We start from the raw sequence: 21,979 nt of genomic DNA, 5'->3' as shown, positions 1-21,979 counted from the left end.
TTCAGAGTGACTCTGGCAGTGATTATATTATTCAAAAAGCGGTCACAGACTGTTCTTGAATCTTAAAGCACAAGTCTCTTTAAATTCTGCAGAGTTCTAATACTTTGTGAGCTCCTGACATTTGGTTTCCAGATACACATCTTTCCTTAAGAGTAAGCCCTGCCAGAAGAAGGTAACTTATTCTTACAGCAGTATTTTTGTGACCCATGTTTTCAACAAAGCAGCCTTCCTTGTTAAGTGTACTGAATACCAAAAGCCATAACACGCTATGTTCATCTCCTCATTATTTTTATCTGCACACTGTGGCATCATCTTTTTGCCCAAAGTCTCATAGCCAAAAAGCATCTGAACAGGAGACTCCCAGCTTCTGACTTTGACTCTGCTGAACACATTGTGGTAAAACAAGTCACATAAACACAAGAAGGCTGAACAAAAGTAAAACTTTTTGTAAGAAAGGGCGATTTTACTTGAAGTTAACAGTGTTCCCACTGATTTCAATTGGACTGGAACTTCTCACAGTGCGCGAAGCGTTGAGAGATCCTCTGGTGAAGGAGCAATCGAGAATTTTTTCCCCACTTTATGAGATTGATGCCCCCCATCTGTGTTAATATGGGGGCAGACAAATGCTCCCTCCTTATTTTGGAGGAAATACTCTTTTTCTTAGACGGTAACAGGCCCACAGCTGGTTTTAATACCCTGTCCAGTAAACGACGGGAGCCTGTTCGCAATCAATGAGACACGTTATTTATTAACTGACTTCTTCATAATTGTCCCCAGACGGGGCCCGAGCACTTTCTGGCAGACATGAGCGCGGAGGGGAACTCGGGGGTGGCTCTCGGCTCGACGAGCCCCGCTCCCGCCCCTCGCAGCCCGGGAGCGGGAAAAAACACGCTGACGGCCGCACCGGCTCGACGCGGCTGAGGGGCCACGGGGCGGGGCCAGGGGAGGCCGCGACCCGCCGGGCCCGGCGGGGCGCGGCCTCCCCGGCCCCCGCCCCCTCGCCCCTCAGCCCCGCCCCGCTCCCTCACAGCTGCTGCCGTCCTTCCCTTTAAGCAGAGGGTGGCGGCGCGAGCGGGTGTTTCCGTCGGCAGGGGCGGCAGCTGCCCGCCCTTTTTGCCCGCTGACAGCTGCTGTCGTTCGGCGGCCGCCGGTGCCTGAGGGAGGGCGGCCGCCGCGCTCGCTGCCTCTTCCCTCGCCACCGCCGCCGCGCGTGTGCCGAGCCGGCGGTGCGGCTGCAGTGGCAGGCGGGGAAGCGCTCCTCACCGCTCCGCCTCCGATCGCCGACCGCTGCGGGGATGTGTGATTGCCATGGCGAGGCGGCTCTTCCCGGGGGCCTGGCTCAGGAAACCCCACTACGTGCAGGTAGGCCGGCAGCGGGCCGTCCCCCGCGGCGGCCGGGTCGGGCCGGCGCCAGCACCCCCCCCCCCCACCGCGAAGTTACCTCAGGAGCGGGCGCCCCCCGCAGGGCTCGGCGCGGCGCGGGCGCGGCCGTCGTTCCCTCCCGCCGGCGCCTGGCGGCGGACGGGGCTCGGCTGCGCGGCGCTGGTGCTCGGCGGCTCGGCCGGCGGGAGGTCGCGGCGGCGGGGCTGAGACGCTAGCCGCGGCCGGCGGGCCCCTCGGCGGCGGGTGTCGGGGCACGGGAGCAGGTGGCGGGCGGCCTCGGGGGCCGCGGTGCCCGTCGCCGCCCCTCCCGCCTGTCGGATCGGGCCTCTCTTGCCGTCTCCGGGGTGCAGCGAGCTCCGCGGAGCGCCCTCCTCGAGGGGCCCGCGCTGCTCGGCGGCAGGACCTGTTACGCGGCAGCCTGCCCGCCGGCTCCCTCGGCCCCTTCGGACTCACGAGAGGTTTTCAGTTGGGCAGCTACACCTGCGGCATTGCCAGGGCCCGGAGGAAGCCTTATGCTTTTCTCCACATATCTTTCCTTTACCCCTATCACCGGTGCTGTGGACATCCATCCCATCAGAGGATGGACTATAGCTTGCATGAACAGACCTATTTTTTTTTCGTCTCTCCTAAAAGAATTAATGTCGGGCACTTTTCTTTTGCTGTCCAGTAGTTAGTTGCTCCATGCGTTTGTGTATGCGTTCATAGACACACTTCTGTGTTTACATATACAGGTACATGTTTGTATTACTTAAGCTACCCGTGTAAGGATGTTTTGGTTGAAAGTACTGTAGCTATAATGTAGCGGCAAGTTCTGTGAAATGTTAGTCAGTTGTGACCTTGTGTTACTTTGAGGGTTATTCTCTAGGATTCCTTTTTATCTGTTGCATTATCTTTTAATTAAATTGTAACTAAAATGAGCATTTTTTGAGTTGGAGGGGGTAAATACAATATTTACTTTTCTTATATGTTCATCATCTGTTGATATCTTATGAAATGCTTTATGATCATTGGATTAAAAAATGTAAACATCTTGATGCGTTTTTAAGTCTGGAATATTTTAATTCCTCCTAGTCTGGAACTTCAATCTTATTCTCATTTTGGAAGTACCTGAAATGGGATGTAACATTTAAGGAGAAGTGTACAGATACAGCTACAATCTTACCCTCTTTAGTATTTACTTTATGATCTGCATCTGCAAATCAGGGTCAGTATCACTTTGATTTTTAGACCAGAAAAGATTACTCGTGATCTATTTACTGAAGTAGACACTTGTACAGCATTTGGATTCCCATAGGAGAAAGTCTCTGATACGAATAAAAATGAATTAATGATCTATATGCTACCTTTCAAGTTAGGATTCTCCAAATTGTTGGCATCCTTTGCCTTGATGATAAGTCTCTCTGATCATTATATGGTGATATCTGATAACATTGTTTTCCATTCTTCTCGACGTTTACTTTAAGGCCTTTCAAGTAAAATATGTTATTTTAAAATCTGCTGAGAAACAGGAAGAGAGCAAAAGCTTTTATTAGAAAAGCCAAAATAGTTAAATATTTGTTTCTACTGCAGATTAAAAAAAAAAATTCTCACTGTGCTTTCTTATACTGGAAGCTGCATTTGAATGTTCTACAGATTTGTTTTAGATGATCTAATAGCGGCTTTGTGAACATTAACATATTTTTCTGTGTTAAACAGTAAATGTATGTTGATATTTGGTGCATCCATAGAATGGCAGCAAGCTATCAATATATTGGCTTTTCTTGTCACTGTGGGTTACTGTTGGTACATGGCAAATGCAATCATAGTTTAACTATACTAATTGCAACTGCTTTATTGAGATTTGTCTCCAAAGAAGCCAATGCTCTCTAAGTAAATGCTAGACTATAACTCACTGAGATGTAGCTACGAGCAGGATGGAAAGATTTGTGTAGTATTGCTATGCAATATTTCAAGTAGCACACCAGGGAAGATGGTTGTACAATGGGTGGTATTGCTGAGTGACTTCCGAATTCTGTTGGCTCGTGTTCCAGACTTTTTGAAAACTGTTGTGAAGTGAGTTGACAGAACATCAATTTCTGTGAGTCAGAAGTTAATACCCGCTCTAGCTTTTCTGCTGTAATAGGTTTGCAACTGATACTCTATGGCAAATGTTCTATTGTTGTTATTATTAATTTACATGTTCTTTAGCTTTTATGCAGAATGTTAGATCCATAGGTGATCAGTTGATGATCTTTCTAGCTAAGAAGGATGTCCTGCCAAGTGTAAGCTCATGTAAAAGGAGCAGGGCTAACTCTTAGATATACCTCAGCCCAAAACTTAGTGGTTAAGGACCCACAGAGGCAATGTTAAAGTTTTGTCACAAAACAGTAACTCTGAAATACAAAATTTTCTCATTGCTTGGACTGCAAATCATGTAATTGTAAAACAAATAAACAAACAAAAAAACCCCCAAACCTGACAAACTTTAAAATACTACTAAATACCACCAAAATAAAAAAATCTAATTGTATTTATAGGATCTTGCAGTTGGGTGATTAATACTGTTGGGATTTTATGTTTTGCAAGGAGAGGTTAGTGTCCCAAATTTGGGAGAGACTGAGCCAACTTTACAGACTCTTTAGAGATGTCCTGTGGACTTCAGTAATGTACAAGAGACTGTCTTTGAAGGGCCAAAGAATAAACAAGTTTTAAAGCCCTACATAACAGAAATTTCCTATATCATCTCTTTCTTCTAAGATTTTAATTTTTTTGTTGTTTGTTTGGTTTTGTTTAACCTTTTAAGGAGAAGTATCCTGTTTTCCATCTTGGTCATTATTCTATTTTATTTCAAAAGGTATCTCCAACTCTGTTTGCTCAGTTTGATTACTCAGGATACAAATAATTCAAGACACTAGCATAATCTTAAGCATGCACTGTCTGCTCTTAAAGATCTGAACGTGTCCGGTACATGGCATCCAAGGCGGTGTGGGCTGATATTCTCAGACATCATGTCAGCCTACCTGAAATGCATCCTATGATCCATAAACCAACCTGAACAGAGAACAAAACAGGATTTCTAACATGATCGACCTACAACTTTCTTTTAATCTGTTCTTTCCTATTGCTAGTATGTAAAACAAATGGAGTGAGCAACTCAGATTTGGAGATTAGTGTGCTATGGTTACGTGGAATACTTTACAGAATTAAGCTCTCTATACTATTAAACAAAGAAATACTTTCATACTCTTTAACAATAAAAATGTTTTAAATAAAAAAGTACACTTACCAAAAAACTGGCAAGTTGTGTTACGTTTTGATCCGCTACTCTCCATGTGCTTTGGAGTGCATCCAGGCTTGAGTTTTGCCAGAAGTGGTTTTCCAGTTATGTTCCAAGGGATGAATATCTTATTATTATTCAACACACGTGACTTTGTAGAATATAAAAGTGGTGGAAGAAGTCAACTCTGTAATATCCTTTTCAGCATTACAAAGTGCTTTCCTTCATTCTTGCATTCCCTGGCTCATATTTAAAAGTCTTGATGGAAGAGTAGAGCACAGAAGAGAAATTGTGTTTCCTGGTTTTGAACACTTTCTTCCTTTTTTGATAATTTTGGAACTCTCAGTCCTTCTGTTGCCCTGAGTATGTTGTTATTAAAAGTTTCCTAGCAGTTTGTCATGATTCCAAATGAAGTCTGTCTATATGTATTGCTCCCTGATTTCTGTCTGGGGCTTCTTGCTCAGAAATGTTCAAATGGTCTGCATAGCATATGTGCAGTAAGTCCACTGTATTCAGGGTGCATTAGCGCACATGTGACCTAACCAGGCTCAGTAAATCCATCTCCCTGCTGCATTAGTACAGCACGTGCACATCAGTTCTGACATTTCTAGATGAAGTGGGATAAGTGTGTCTACACTCACAAGACCAATTCTGGGGAGGAAATGGAAATATGATAGGGGGAATGTATGGGAAGAATGTATGGTTCAGCCTTTTGCTGAACATAAGGAAGTCCTTATTAAAAATAATTCCCTTTGAATCAAAGAGAGTGGAACCTTGTGGTCTTCTGTAAACAGATGTATGCTCTTGTCCATGCTCTGAACTGGCAGGACATAAGTCTTTCACAAGTCAAAAGCTGCATGACTGGATTGGCACAGTGCTGAGACCAAAATAAATCTAGCTTCTCTGGAACTTCCTGCCAAGTATATGATGTAGTCAGATGGCATTTGGAGATGATTTTCTGCCCAAACACATTCTCTTTCTGCCTGAGAAGGAGGACAAATTTAGATAAACCCATATATACAGTATTCTCTCCTGTACTATGAATATGTCAATACTCTGCAGTGGTCCTGAGGCCTGCAGACCACTGCTGGTCTCTGATATTGTACTAAATGGTATGCATTTAATACAAAATTGCATTAAAAAGCACTTTGGCTTAAAGTTTAGTATTGTAAAGGTTGATGGAAGGGATCAGCAAGAAACTTTGAGGAATTGAGAAGGTTTGTAGTCCCAGAAACTTTGGTTCTCAAGCAGTTTTTACACATGAAACAGCTTTGCCTAAAATTGTCAGATTTATTTCTATTGATCTTTTTCAGGTTTTAACGGTACTTCTATGTGCTGTATTATTGATGTTCTACAATATTAGGGTTACTAGAAATAGTTTAAAAACTAAACAAAACAACAAAACCTGTTTCTAAAGTAAATAACTGTATCTTATCTTTCAAATAGATGAAAGAATCATTAGCACTTTTTTGCTATGGTTCCTGATTCATAGGAGCTTCCTCTTAGGTATGTGTAGCAAAGTACTGAAGGAAGTTAATTTATTAGAGTTTTCAGATAGAAAACGGAAGACATTTTGTAGAGAAGAGTCTTGTGACAGGCTTTAGGAAGACCATTGTCAGAATTGTCTGCAGAAATGAGGGTGTGATAAAATCATTTTTAGTTCTCCCTGTAGGTGTTCTGCAATATTTTAGTAAGAACTGGGTAATTAAATAGTAATGAAAGGTTCATGTCTAAAACCAAAATTCAAATTAAAAAAAGCAAATACTTTTTTCCTATCTTTCTTATTCTAACTCTGCCCCAAGCATCCTGTTATCTGCAGACTTATTTTCCAGACTGACTGCAGCTGTGGAACAGTAATCCTTCCTATATTTGCATTTAGTATCTGTAAATGACATTTGTGTCCTTCTTATGGTTGCTTGTTCATAATAATCTGCAACCTGTGGTTTGTTTTGTTTTGTTTTTAAGTTTTATGAGCTTCTGTCTCACACAGATGTTGCTTGAATCACTGAAAACTGCCTGCCATTGTTTGGTATCCGTTCTTGTTTGTGGGTAGAATGTCACATAATAAAATAAGTTCTCATGTTACTTTGAATCTCTGAAAGTGTGTGTGATGGAGTTAGAGATCCAGGTTTTGCTTCTCTGAGCTAGAAAGCCCTGGAAGACATGCTGGTAAGTTGAAGTAAACATACCCAGAAACTCTGTACTGATGCAATTTTTGTCACGGATTGTTTTTACACATGGTGTTGGGTATCAAATTGGAATGTATTTCAAATTGTGAGAAATATGATTTGCCAGATACTATCTTTGGAGAAATAAAACTAAAAATTGCATTTAAGAGAAAGCACTTAAAGTTGCCAGAAGGCTTGGAGCTTATCAGAATAAAGGAGGTATCTTGCTATAGCTTCTGCCTTGATTTGATTACTTTGTTTTGGGGCAATGTCCATTTTATAGCAAAAAAAAAAAAAAGTATTCCCCCTTATGTTCCTTGTCTTCCAACTTGGATAATAGAACTTAAAGGAAATACTTGGAATACTATGTAGAATGCAATATGGGGTAAACTGGGACTTGGAACACATGAATAGGTCCCTTATACCCTGCCCCAAAGAAGCTAAGTAGATCTAACATTGAACGTTTATCAGCATGATTGTAAGTATTGATGTCCATGCATGTGTTTCTTTGGCACAGAATTTTAGCGTTGCTGCGATGTAAGTTAGGTTCTTTTATATTGCAAGAATAGATATTCTGGATGCAGTTTGTTTGCACATAGCAGTCTTGAAGAGGAGAAAAGTAGGAAATGCTGTAATTGAATACACTTTGTGTTAACTTGATCCCCTCCCCCCAAGATCTACATAGTTGGTATTGCCCATGTGTAGCAGCCTGCCCTTTTGTGGCTAAAAGGAGAAAGCTGTGAACTTAAATGTTTTAAGTTAAATTATGCTTCTTAGATTGGTAACATTTTTAGCTTATTTTTAACTGGTGCTTTTATTTACTTTCTGAAAGAAATAGTACCTAGACTTATCTGAAAAAATGGGACTTGCAGAGAAAGTGTTTCCTTCAAGAATGTGCAGGGGGTATGTCAAGATATGAGATGACTTCCAGTAGGAATCAAAAAAGTTAATTTGAAGAAACATAATTAAACTTCATAAATGAAAGACACTTGAAAATTAAAGTACGTGAGATGATAGAGAAAGCACCCAGCTTTGTTAATGAATTTTTTAAATATGATGCTTGTACTATAGTGTGGTTTAGTTAAAAACAAAACAAAACAAAAACACACACCACACCACACCCCCCCAGAAAAAACCAAAAAAGCAAAACCAAAACCCTAACACATTTCTGGAGAAAGCTTTTATGTGTAGGAGTGTCACCTGTCAGCTTTTCCAGCTGCTGTAGGCCGAGTGCTAGATGGAGGATAGGAGACTACCATTCTTTCTTGCTCTATATAATGTTATCTCAGCGGCTCTAGGCTGAGTAAGGAACATGGGAGGTTGGATAGGAAGGAAGAGGATTTACCTGAAAATCCAAACAAGATCCTTTCTTTTTTTTCTTTTCTTTTTTTTTTCCTGGCAGCAAATTTGGGAAGAATACCATAAGCTGTTTAAAAACATACATCCTTTTCAGATTGGATGCTCAAGAGTTTTGTTGCTCAAGTTCTGTGTGTGTGTGATGGTTGTTTGGGGTTTATTTACTTTATGAAATACATGATGAAATGTTGTCTGAGGTTAGACTCACAACACTACAGTGGTGGTATATATTTAGATGGAAAATAGAATTTCTTAACTCTGTGACAGTGTGCATGCAAGAAGTTAAGGATGGTTTGAGTCAGCCTTTGCCAGTGCAGCTATTCTCATTTCAGCCTGGCACATCTTAATTGTACATAGTTAGTAAGGGGGCTAACAGCTGAGCTCTGTGGAGTTCTGTTGGAGTAGTCCAAGATGCTCCTCTGACCCCATGGTCTGTTAGTTTACTATACATACAGCTAAAGTGGCAGAGTGAGCATGCACCCATACCTTAGCTACTCCAGCTCATTATTTGTTTGACTACTGGAAACTTCCAGTGAAAATGTTTTTTCATGAAGAGGATGATTCTCGAGTATGAGACAAAACTGTGTTTCTACAGACTCTGCTCTGTGGTGGTAATCTTTGCCAGAGGATTTGGGCAAGGGAGTGGAAGTGGGAATAATGGGCAGCAGTTTGTTCAGTTGACTAGAAGTCAATCCTGACAAAAAGATGAGCAAAAAACCCTAATGAACATGCCTTCATTGCATAGTTATCAATAATTGGATATGATCTTATTTTATCAAAGTACCATGCTTTAATTACAAATAGCTTTAGCACCTCTCTTCAGATGCTGCTGTATCTCATTGTGCTTGCAAAGGCAAAGAAGGTAATTCTTTCTCTTTGATGCTGTATCTAGTTACAGAAATCTTAGGCCAAAGTAAAAATAGAAGAATGACTCAACTAGTTAGATAATTTCAGGAACTATATTACAGAGCACTCATTGGTATTATTACTATGTTGAAACAGTAAAAAAATCAAACTCTAGGTTATGAAACCATGAGTTTTTAGGTGGTATAAGAACAAATGAAAATAAGTAAATTATTACAGAAGACATTGAACCTACATGACTATACTATAGTAGTCCTTATTTGTGAGTGCTAAAACCATTATGTATCATCTGTCCTTCAAACAGCAGAAAATATGAAGGGAGCAAAGAAAAAGCCCATTGTGTTCTCTAGATGGACTGAGGAAAATTTGGTTGTATGCTCAAAACTGATCTAGGTTAGGTGATCCCTCAATCCTGTACCTTAAATGTTTTTGATCTACTGGTTTGGTTCAGCTCTCAGTTCAAAACTGTGTTTCAAGAGACCTCTGCTGGAGGGCTGCCTCAGGGCTGGTAACCTGCTCTTCCTGGGACAGATCTACTGGGGAAGAATAGATCTCTCTGGTTTTGTTTTGGTTTATTCTGTGTAGTGTGGGTGTAAGAACTAAACTATGCAAAGAATCCATCTGTCCTCCTTACAGCTTTCTTTTGGTTCTGGAAGTGAGAACAGGGAGAGAGGCACTCTCCTAGTGCTTTGCCACACCACCTCTGCTGGCTTCCCAGAGCTGTGAAAGAAGGATGCTTGTGGATGATAAGCACATTTTGTACATAGGCAGTAGTTCAGGACAAGGATTCTGAAGTAGGAAAGTTGTGCTGGAGAAGTTGAAGAAGTGGGTGAGGCACTGAGTAGTGATGGAAACTTTCTTGAGAATGGAAGACAGTGGAGGAAGCCAGGAACTGAGGGCAGTGATGCAGGATCAGATGGAAATAGATTGGAAATAACTGGAAGATGAACCACACATTATCTGCTATTCTTTAAGAGGGGGACACTAAGTCTGGCTAAGCAAACAGTTTGAGATGGGTACTAGAAAGAAAAAAAAACTAGTAAGTGAACATTGTTAAGTGACTGAATACAGAAAATGGTCTGGAAGAAAGAATAGATGAGGCTGAGTCCACCTGGGCTTGAGCTAAGATTTCAGTTCTCTTCTGTAGGGGGTGGTGGTGGTGGAAGTATTTCTGAACCCACTGGTAAAGTATCAGTTCTCACTTACTGCTCGTTCCCATGTAGGATGACTTCTGCTTTTCATCAGTCTGTTCAAGTAGTGTGGTTTGCAAGAAAGTTTGTGATTCTTCATGTTGTAAGCATGTAGGTGTGGTATTTTTTCTCTTTTTTTTTTTTTTTTAAGCTAGGAAATTGCACTGAAAGTCTTGCAATTCCGTCATTTAAGTAGTGTTCTTTCAGTGGGAAAGGCTTATGTATGGTATTTCTTTGTTTTGATGCTACCCAGCCCCTTGCTGTCAGTTTTGTTTTCTTGGCTATTCTGTCCTCCCTACCCCCAGCTTCCTCATACATTTTCTAAGCTGTTTCTAAATGTGCTGTAAACCACACAGCATTATTGTTGGTCTCCTTTTGTACTCCATCCAGTTTGTATCCATATTGTGGATACCATGCTTTAGAGGAAATTACATGTTACTCCAACTAAGGTCTTTGTGGCTCTGAGGAAAATAGCAGAAATTATTCCTGTCTTACAACACTCTCAATGAAATATCATAAAAGAAGAGCTGGTTGAAGGAACTATTTATCACCAGAATAAAAGCAGTTGTATCTACTTTTTTAACTAGGTAGTTTTAAGACCATGTCAAGTGAGTGTGTGTGAAGGAGTGAAGGAATAGGGATGCACAGCTGAGGCATGCAGCAGGACCGCAGCTGCATAGATTGGAATAACCTTTGGGTGTTTTGGAACTGAGCTTTCTTGAATTACTTCTAAGAGGAAAGGGTGTAATGCATGCTGGTTGTTTGTCCTATTTTTATAAGTACTCATAAGTTACTGGAGCTTTTCAAGTTAGAAAACCTGACTTATTTACATCTGCAGTTTTGTGTTGTCCTTCCATTTTAAAGCTAGGTAATATTGTTCATCCCGTTGCCATCTTCTGGAACCCACTTGCTCTGTCCCCTCCCAGGTCTCCCTCCATAAGCTTTCCAAGCTTTCAGCTTGTGGCTGAGAGTTCACTCTGAAGCAGTATCAAGTTTTCAATTTTACTTTTCTCACCTGAACTCTTGATTGTTCACAATAAAACATTTGCTTAGTTTCATGAAAGCTGAAAAAGAGTTTGAAATTTTTAAACAGTTGAGGAGCTAGCTGTCCTGGAAACAGAAATTGTCTGCTTAAACATAGATCAGATACAAATTTATTAATTTTTCTGTTTAACACTGGCCCCTTGCTAACCTCAGCCCTGATTTGGAGGGACCAAGGATATGAGGCATTTCAAGCTCCTGGTTACAGAAAGTTCACTTCTCCTAGGTGTGTCTGTCAGAGACTTCTAGCAGTGAAATAATGGTGCATATGATGAGCTTTCAGTCACCTGTGGTTAAGAAAGCTTTTTATTTTGAAGAAAACATGATCTGTATCAACAACTTGTGATGAAATATTTGATTATTTGGTCTCTAAATTTGCATTGATAATTCCTTGATGGGATTTTTTTTCTCCCCCCCCCCCCCCCCCCCATTTTCTTCAAAGCATCTTTATTGGTGCACCATTAGTGTAGTCTAGCATGACAATCCTATGTTCCTGTACAGTGCTCTCCTGCCTTTCCTTCTCTAGTTACGTATAAATAAGAGGGTACTCAAGCACTTCATTTATTAAAGTGGCCCAAATCTTTGAAAGTATTCTTTTTTTTTTTTTTAGTAAATGTGGGTTTGGGTGTTTGTTTTCTATGTTCCTCTTAACCTATATTTAATATAAATATGTGTAGTTTCATTAAGCTATTAGACATCTACACTACCATGAGCCTTTCAAAATTCTGATATTAGTTCTTAGACAGCATGAACAAACCCTTTACATTAAATAATAATAAACCTTAATATTTAGACTTAATCATGGGTGTTTAAGAATTCTATAAACATGGTTTACTGTGGGTGGGTACGATGATTTGGTTTTTAAATGACTTTTTGGTGTATGAATATGCTATGTATATTACAGAAAGGAATATTCATTTTTCTCTCTCTCTTCAACAATCTAAAATATGAATGGTTAAAAAAAATTGCTTGCAGTACGTGGTGGTCTTTAAACTGGCTTCACTTGCAGCACAGACAGTGGAAGAACAAGACTTAAAAATAAGGCAAATAGGTTTAAAATTTTAGCAAAATGACTTCAGAATATTACTACTGGTCTTGCCAAGGTGCGCTGTCCCGTGGTTGGGCTGACACAACTATTTGCAGGCTTGTACTGTGAATCAGGTCAACTCCATGATTTCATCTGTGGTATAGACTCACAAACAGTTCTTTGGGTGTAATTATGACAAAAATGGGCTTTGGTATAGAGATGCGAAGAAGTGGGGGCAAAGCAGTTAGTACCATACTGAACAATTTGTATAGTGAAATTGCAGTCTAAGTAAGTCTGAAGATGTGATTGTTGTGTTTTGGTTCTGCTTTTGAAAATCAGAAGAACTTAGAATATGACACTAATGAGTTTTGATGATAACTATTTGCTTATCACTGAAGTTCCTGTGGCTGTATGACCATATCATCTTGTGATATTTCAGCTGAAATACAGAAAATTATAGCTTGGTATATTGAAGAAAATAGAAATCACTTTCTTAAATCTCCAGATGCTGGGCTTTAACTACAGTATTTACTCAAAGGCAGAAGAACTGGTATTGAAGAAAGGGAAGAAGTTTTGAGATGATAAAGTGGACAAGTGTAAATATATATGATCCTATGGAAAGTAAACATCCACTTTCAAGTCAGGCATCTTGTGTTAGACTTCTATACAAGCATGTTACAACTCTCATTTACTTCAATAAGATGTCTGAAGTTTAAGGTTGTTCCTAAATTAACATTAGTGATGCTCCTAATTTTTTACTGAAGCTTTTAAGTCTTGTGCTGAGCAAGGTGAAGAATGTGCAGATTTGAACAATCTTCAGTAGATCACATAAGGACAACTTCAAAACTTTTTTTTTCTCCTGTAGAAGGAGAGAAATATGAAATTGTGGTTAGAGCAGTCGACTGACTTTTGAGATCTAGATTTAGGTACGAGTCATTACCTGTGAGGCCTTGGGTAGGTTGATCTGCTTCTGCTTGTCCTCAGGAGAAGCGTTCACCCATTTTGTATCTAAATTTACATTCTTGGAGACTGTGGATGTGTATTTGTTAGCATCTTGGAACCACAAACACTATTTTGATATGGAATTTCATGGTACTTTGTGTTTTGAAGGGATGTATGAGAAATACTTTTGCCAGAACTGTTTAAAGGCCATACCAGCATGCTCAGGCTTTTCTGTGTAACTTGTTGGGTTAACTTCTTGCATTATTTGGTTTGGGCCTTTTGGTGGTTTTGTTGGGGGGTGGGTGGAGGGTGAGGGGGTGGGGATTAAGATTTCCTTGGACTGAGGCCTTTGACTTTGGCAGCATTGTATCTTAGGATCGTCTGGGCATAAGGGCTGTCTACCCCTTCTTTCAAAATACAGCCAAAAAGCTCTCAGTCTTACTCATAGAATGAGTCACATGGCATTTGGGCCTGTTCCTTTACATTTGAAAGTGTTAAAATACCTTGTGTGCACCTTCCACTTGATTCACATTATTTTTTAAAATAATTATGTTATAAAATGGAATGGTAATAGGATATAAAATTAAGGGCTGAGCCATATAGCATCATCTTTCCTAGCTGTTTTTCTGTGTTGTTTCTTGCATTCCTGCTTCTCTTTGAGACTTGCTGTTCCTTACAGAAATATATGGGGTCAAGATACATTTCTTTAGCCTTTGGATGAAGTGACAGCCTGTGTGAAAGTATACCCTGAATCACGAGATGAATTACAGTGGAAGAGTTGGAACCGCTCTAGGTTGAGAGTAGGACTCCTATACCTAGGGATTATACTTTTTTGTTAAGATTTGAAATAGTCAGTTCTTGCAATAGGTGTTAAATCAAGCTACCATTCAACTGATTAGAACTGCTTCTTTGATCTTACTTTCCTTAAAAATAAATAAGTTATATACTTAGAAGGGGAAATGCATCTTTGGAGATCTTCCTATATGTGTGGAAGATTATTTGCTTTAGTAACGTTATTTTTTTCTAAAATATAAAATACTTAAAAGCTGAAGGCATGTATTCAATTTACTGTGATTTAAGATAATTACTACTGAATTGTAGTAATTTGGAATTATTTCAGTGCTTTTTTGCCCATGCAGATGGAGCCATCTGAAATTAGTATGTGTGTGAGAGGTTAATTTGGTATGTATGTATGTGATGGTAAAACTGCTCATCATTACTACCATTCTTGGAACCTTTTCCAAACATATGGAATGGTTTCTTTATGAGGAACAGTTAAGTTAGGACCTGTCAATCTGGAAAAGAGATGACTTGGCTGGGAGGTGTGCGATAGAGGCTTACAAAATCATAACAGATGTGGAGAGAATGGACAGAAATTGATAACTTATCTTTTCCAATACATGAACTAGGGGATCTCAAACAAAGCTAACATGAACCAGATTTAAGCAAAATTAAGTCCAGTCCCTGACCTCAGTACAACGGATGGTAGACCTGTGGAATTAATTGCCAAAGGGTGTTGTGGATGCTAAAAGCTTATGGATTTTAAGGGAGCCTGGGTAAGTTCATGAAGGATAAATGGTTTGAGATTTACTAAATATAGCAAATCACATCTGGCTTAGCAAGTTCTTCTAAAGGAAAATGGGAGCACATTTGGCATATACATTATATGTTCTTATTCTTTGATGGCATCCATTTATAGCTATTGCTGAAGATCAGGATACTAATAGAAATGGATCTCATACTGACCTGATATAGCTGTTCTCATGCACTTTCCTTATATCCTGTTGCTAAAGCTGATAATGATTTTCTAATTCTTTTTTAATCCTGATGTATGAAAATCAAAGTGTTAGCACACCAGACTCAGAAGGGGGGAATGATCAAAATGTGCTTCCTCCCTTACAAGACACTTAGCCCTCCCTCAACTCCTAATTATAAATACTTTTTTCCTCTGTCACTAGTGAAAAATGTAAATGTGAGGCCACAGAAACAACAGGAAAGTCTTGCATACAGTTATGGGAATGACCACTGAAGGTGAGGCTAGTACAGAGCAATTTTACTTGCATAATTAAATGGTGTCATTTCAAGGAAGGAGTGGGAGACTTCAGTCCATGGAACCTGTCCCTGATACCCACCCTGCTCCTTGTTTATCTATCTTGCATATTTATACATTAACACAGATTATTTTTTGACCAGATTCCTGGTCTGTTGGATTTGGTTTACCAGGAGTGGAACACAAGTGACTCGTCTCTGAGAAAAATGGAAGTAGTAGAGCTTTGATAGCTTATGATTTTGATCAAATTGGTTCTTGCAGCCTGGCTTACCCTATGAGGGTCTGTCACCTTTTCTTCTGTTTATTTGTATCTTAATTTTTCTTCCACCTCCCCTGAAGGAAGCAAATGTTCCATGTAATGCAGTCTGCTTATTTTATCACTGTGGAAGTCAGATTTTTAAAGGTGAAATAGTAAATCATGTTTGTTTCTATCATTCTGACTATAGCTGAATGAATTACGAAGAATATTTTCTCTTTGTGTCCTCTAGGTACGTTTCTCATACATGCGGATGAAGTATCTCTTCATTTCTTGGTTAGTAGTATTTATTGGCAGCTGGGTTATGTATGTTCAGTACTCCACCTACACAGAACTATGCAGAGGACATGACTGTAGGAAAATAATAGTAAGTATATTTACCATAGATTTCTGAAGTGTTTGTCCTGACTAATTTCCACAGCCAGTTCAGTCAGTGCCACATGTAAATTAATCAAATTCTGATATTCCATCATACTGAAGTAAGATTACATCTTCGGTTACAGATAAAGCCAGTTATGTTTCTTAACATTGTTTTGGTATAGGGTTATTAAAATTGTTTTCTTAAATTTTTCTTTCAAGAGTTGGGTGTTGGGAGAGATACAGTTGTTGCCTCCTTTCTTGGGCAATTTGTTAAATATTTTTTCTCCCTGTTTGTTTCAGTGTGATAAATACAAGACTGGAGTTATTGATGGGTCAGCATGTAGCAGTCTTTGTGCTAAAGAAACATTGTATTTTGGAAAATGTTTGTCAACAAAGCCCAATAACCAGGTAAGGCTTTACTCATCCAACCTAGTTTTATTATTTCCCACTGAAATGTCATTGTCTGGAACATCAAGTAGACCTTAGTGTCAGCAAGCTGTATCTGTTTAATATGGATTATTTCAAACTTTTATTTGCTGTGACATGCAGAGCATGTTTTTATATATGTATATAATATACCTAGATATGTAGAATATATAGGTATAATACATATTATTAATAATATACAATACGTACCAATATATAATATACCTGTATATATTAATATATATCATTCCTATATGTACAGGGGTATATTATTATTTTATAGTACATATATTTTAGAAACATATATATATATGATAAATACTGGATCCTTCCATGTTTTGGCAGAATAACTATACTTTTGTACAGCGTACTACTACTCTGCTATCCTGCTTCCCAAATAGAAGCAGCAGCCTTTTCACAACCTATGCAAAGGTGGTAGTAATGCCAATATACTATTTATCAAGCTGTCTTTGTATTTTGACAGTAGTGTCTCCTAAGTACCTGCAGTAGTGTATTGTATTTGAAGTTGCCATTGTTCGAATGTGCTCTGTGCATCGTCTGTACGCAGGACTCTGTTTTCTACTCTGTGTTTCCACCTGACTCTTGAAGTAGTGGTTGGAGTACAGGTGGTCTTTAGATGATGGACTTCTACATTGTTTTTTACCTTTTTCCCTCTTTTCCTGCATAGATGTATTTAGGAATCTGGGGAAATCTGCAAGGTGTTATAAAATGCCAGATGGAAGAAGCTGCTCAACTTGATTTTGGTACTGACCCAGAACCAAGGAAGGAAATAGTCCTCTTTGATAAACCAACAAGAGGAACCACTGTTGAAAAATTCAAAGAAATGGTATATGGGCTTTTTAAAGTAAGTATATGCTTGCTTATTCTATTTTGACAGAAAGGCTTATTTTCCTGCAGCTGGAGAAAATGCCCTATTGTATGAGCCTTGTTCGAGTGCATGTTAGAAAAATAATCAGCACAAAACCAGTTTTTCCCAGATACGCTTATCTCGAAGTTTGAAGTAACTAATTATTAGGTTTTTTCCTTATTTTTTAACAGATGGAAGCTGGTATGCATCTTGCATGTCTACCGCTTTCACTTCTATTTGTATAGAAAATATGGTAAAAGTATGTAGTTTTTTTGTTGCTTTTGGGGTTATTGTAACCAAGTACAAAGACTGAAGCACAATTTGAAAACTGTTCATGCTTGGGAAGCGTTACTATGTTAACTGAGCAGCAGGAATGTCTCTAACTAGAATGACCAGCCATACTTCTCCCAGTTCTTTCTGTGTTACGTTAATGGAATACTTATTTCTATTGCCTTAATGCTACCCCAGAATTTTCATAATATAATCACTTTGATACTGTGTCAATACTGATTTTGGGTTTTCTTTCTTAAAATTCTTTTGCTATTGTCATAGCTCCTAAGTCCCCAGTCATGGAAATAATGCTGTTCTAGCTGAGTGAGCATGTGTGTATGTACACAGGCACACACATGTAACATAATTATGTAAAGCTGGTAACAGTTGTCATGCATTACAGTAGCTTTGTCTCTAAGAATGGGTGAGCAGCAGGTGTTTTCGAGTATTATTTTAGGAGAATTTGGGGAAAGTTTATCTGACCTTCTGTGTGCCTTGGTGGTCGTTGAAAATGTAACAATTCTGATACCAGCAATGGCTTCTTTCTCTGTGTTGATACAATGGAGGTGGTTATATCAAATAACGAAATCAAGTATTTCAGTACACTTGTTGTATGGGATTTGTACTCAGTGTGTCTTGGTACTTTTTATAGTTGGCCAAAATTTAGTTGTTGAGATTGTAATTTCTCTACACCTGTAAGGTTTAATCAGCTGAAAACTAAACCTGATATAAACATTTGAATTCTACATACTTTTTTTAAGAGAATTTTTAACAAGCTACTTGACACGATTTTTCTAAAGACTGATCTGACCAAGATCAATGTTTGAATTTTAATATTTGCATTTTGAAATGCAGAGAACAGTATTACTTTCAGAAGATCATATACTTGGTGCCTTTGTAAACAGAACAAAAAGGAAGCTTGTTGGGCATCTGATAGCAAGTGCTGTAACATCTATAACCAATGAAAACTAGAACATACCATACCCTACCATACTATCCACAGAAGGAGAATAACAGGAGGTAGAATGACAGGTGGATTGGTGGTAGTTAATGAACTAATACTTAATCGGTTTTGTTTGTTGCTTTTAGGCAAAATTGGGTGAACAAGGAAATCTTTCAGAACTGGTTAATCTCATCCTATCTTTTGCTGATGGAAACAAAGATGGTAGAGTTTCTTTGCCAGAGGCGAAATCTGCATGGGCACTTCTGCAGCTAGATGAGTTTCTGTTAATGGTGATCTTGCAGGATAAAGAACATACTCCCAAGCTAATGGGTTTTTGTGGGGATCTCTATGTGACTGAAAGAGTTGAATATACCTCTCTCTATGGAATCAGCCTTCCATGGATTATAGAACTTTTCATTCCCGCTGGCTTCAGAAGAAGCATGGACCAGTGGTTTACTCCATCGTGGCCAAGAAAGGCAAAAATAGCTATAGGGCTTTTAGAATTTGTGGAAGATATTTTCCATGGACCTTATGGAAACTTTCTTATGTGTGATACAAGTGCCAAAAACTTGGGATATAATGATAAATATGATTTGAAAATGATGGACATGAGAAAAGTTGTGCCAGAAATGAATTTGAAAGAAATAATTAAAGATCGTCAGTGTGAATCGGATTTGGACTGTATTTATGGTACAGACTGTAGAACTCTATGTGACCAAAGCAAAATGAGATGTACCACAGAAGTAATTCAGCCAAACTTGGCAAAAGCCTGTCAGCTACTTAAAGACTATCTGCTTCGTGGTGCTCCTTCTGATATCCATGAAGAACTAGAAAAACAACTGTACTTGTGTATTGCCCTTAAAGTCACAGCAAGTCAGATGGAAATGGAGCATTCTTTAATACTCAATAACTTAAAAACTTTACTGTGGAAAAAAATTTCCCATACAAATGATTCTTAGCTTCTCCACCAGCAGAAGATAATATTGATGCCTGCCACGGGACGTGGCCTACCACATTTGATAAAAATGATCTGCAGCATTTTTTAAAGATGTTTCTTTACTCAGATTTCATTAATGGCTCTTTAACTTTTGCCCTTCAGTCAGTACCTTATGACAGGGCTTCTCAAAGAATGAACATGCCACTGAATGATCAGGCGGAGGCCAGAAGCACTTCTGGTATTCCAGTGCTGTTACAGAAACAAAAACCCTGCATGCTTGACTGTTCTGTGTACTTTGTCAGATCTTGAACAGGGTGAAAGTATTCACTGTGCCGCCACATCAACTGATGGAACACCTTGCAACTCTGTGAAAATCATTGCTCACTTGTGAAATACCTGCAAAAGATTTTTATCCTAAGTAGTTTTATGAAGAACCACCACTACTGCAAATAATGTGTCTGAGTCCAAGCTGCTGTTGTGAATAAACTGAACTGTGAGATTGAAGTTTACTAATACCTTGGCATGGCAGAATTTGCACATTAATAATTTTTAAACTGTGGAAAATTAGAATTTTATTCTAGAACTGACAGGTTGTAATATGAGACCTAAATCAGATTCTGTTTACACCTTGTTACCTCATGCTTACATCTTGAATGTTTAAGTAGTTCAACACTTTTTAATTAAGTCCTTATACAGTGAACCATGTTGGGAGCCAAGAATTTTAGATGTTATTTCTTAAAATCATGTATATAGTCTAACAGCAATATCACCATCTGTTTCAAAAACTGTGGATTACTGTACTTCAGTTGAAAACTTTAACCCAAATTAAGCTGTAGCAAATATTGAAAAGTAAAGAGTTTGTGGACTAAGCTAAAGAACTGAATTACTCTTTAAAAATACTGGTAGTAGAAGTGTCCTAACAGTTAAAAAAGAAAGCTTGCATAGTGTAGGAATCTACTGTATGGATGTGTGAAACAAGTAACAGTTGTGGATAAAGTCTTGACTCTTTACTGTCCCTCCAGATTTAGCTACAGCCTTGTACTTAAATGCTCTTGAACTACTGCAGGAAGTATGTAAGCCAGAGCTAGACCTGAACTGTAGGACAGAAGCTGGATTCAGGATCATGGAATATTGCTTAAACGGGAGACTGTGAGATAGTAACAGCTAGGCATGAGGTGGAACATAAATGAGCTGTAGTGTGTTTCAATTTGTTTTTTTCTAGTAGCATCTATGAGTCATTGTTAAGTCTCAAGTCATGAGTAAATAAACACCATCTGATCCTGGCACTCCACATGGCATGACCACTGTACCACCTTTAATCTGCATCCCTGTTGTGAACATAGCTATAAATCTGAGGAACAATTATGTGGGAATTGGATGTCCACAAAACACCTTAATACTGTGCTCAACACTTATCTGTTAATGTTTAATTTATAAATGTTTTGGCAATGAAGTAGTTCAATTCATAATGATTTTAATGGCAGTCATCCCTAAATTTCGAAATCCTGGCCCCTTAATTTTCACCATCAGTAAGAAGGACAAGCTTTATTTGAATATTTGACATTGTTAATTGCTTTAGGTATCCTGTATTAAATGCATTCCTTGAATGATTAAACCAAAACACAGGTTCAATATGAAGTAATTTCTCCATACCATATGTAATAGCATGCAGCTTGGGTTAAGAGTGTACTGTTCTGTAAACATCAGCTTTTTAGTTTAAGAATTACTATGCTACTGTGAATTATTGTCTCTAACTTGATAATGTCTGCCAACTATGAGCTAGTAAGTAAGTGTAGCTAGCACTGCATTCAAGTATGAAGTGGTCATCTTCCTCGTGGAAAAATCTGACTATAATTGTTACTAGGTTTTGGGCAGAGATGATTATTGAATCCATAATGATGTTGGGTATTTTAAACAACTGGAAAATAAGTTTCACAGTGCAGTTTGTTGTACAGAACCTTCATTTTTATTGCTGTTGCATCAAGTTGGAGTTTTCATTTGGAAAAAAAAAAACCCCAGAGTTTTGTTTACAATAAATCACAGGCCTCTTTTTCTCTTTCAATAGCAGTCCTTACCCTCTGTCAGTACCTTAAAGCAAAACATTCTTCTGTGTAGCCTACTTGATTAAGTGGGCAAGCAACTTGAGTAAGTCTAATGGGAAATAAAGAAACTAGAAGTGCCTATGAAACTGAGATGTAGGTGAAAGTAAAGGATAGGGGCAAGTCAAGGCCTCTGTAATTAAGCATCTCTATGCAACTTAAGAATATTCACTTTTGTCTAATCACTAACTGTGAAGTACTCAGCTTAAGACAGTACTTGTTTCAGTAGCAGCTACAGCCTAGAACTGAATGCTTACTTCAGTTACTGGGGGAAGCTTAAATACTTCAATTAGACATGTAGTCCAGTGTTAGGTACAGTTTAAGTTAAGTAGTGTTGCCATTTGTGTTCCTGAAACCCTAGGCTGTCTTTGGGCAGAGGCTTTAAATCCTACTGTGACTACTTCTTTTTTCTTAAGCTCCATACAGCTTTCCCCCCCCACCCCAACATTAAGTATGCTGAAAAAAAGTGAAGGACAGGTAAAGCCCTTCTTAAAAACTTGAAATCTTTCTGTAGTTAGAAGCAGCAAGTTCTTATATCTAGTC

General features: G+C 38.9%; 1 protein-coding gene across 2 annotated transcripts; it reads left to right on the top strand.

The window, feature by feature from the left end:
- The first annotated feature begins 1,021 nt into the window (after positions 1-1,021).
- On the top strand, positions 1,022-20,969 carry DIPK1A (divergent protein kinase domain 1A). 2 transcript variants are annotated; one of them, XM_069789244.1, is made up of 5 exons: positions 1,022-1,362; positions 15,766-15,900; positions 16,194-16,301; positions 17,008-17,184; positions 18,547-20,969. In XM_069789244.1, the coding sequence occupies exons 1-5, from the start codon at positions 1,309-1,311 to the stop codon at positions 19,357-19,359; spliced, it is 1,287 nt and encodes a 428-aa protein (XP_069645345.1). In that variant the 5' UTR covers positions 1,022-1,308; the 3' UTR covers positions 19,360-20,969. The 2 variants fall into 2 exon arrangements, with proteins under 2 accessions (XP_069645345.1, XP_069645346.1); XM_069789245.1 differs by lacking the exon at positions 15,766-15,900.
- Positions 20,970-21,979: the final 1,010 nt, after the last annotated feature.

Source organism: Haliaeetus albicilla, chromosome 8 (genome assembly GCF_947461875.1).
Source record: "Haliaeetus albicilla chromosome 8, bHalAlb1.1, whole genome shotgun sequence".
NCBI lineage: Eukaryota > Metazoa > Chordata > Aves > Accipitriformes > Accipitridae > Haliaeetus > Haliaeetus albicilla.
This window is presented reverse-complemented; position numbering and strand designations above follow the sequence as displayed.

Bases quoted from the DNA above. Each gene is read 5' to 3' on its own strand.
- DIPK1A (XM_069789244.1), top strand. From the start codon at position 1,309: ATGGCGAGGCGGCTCTTCCCGGGGGCCTGGCTCAGGAAACCCCACTAC. The intron at 15,901-16,193 runs GTAAGTATATTT...TGTTTGTTTCAG, and splicing joins ATGACTGTAGGAAAATAATA to TGTGATAAATACAAGACTGG. The intron at 16,302-17,007 runs GTAAGGCTTTAC...TTTCCTGCATAG, and splicing joins CAACAAAGCCCAATAACCAG to ATGTATTTAGGAATCTGGGG.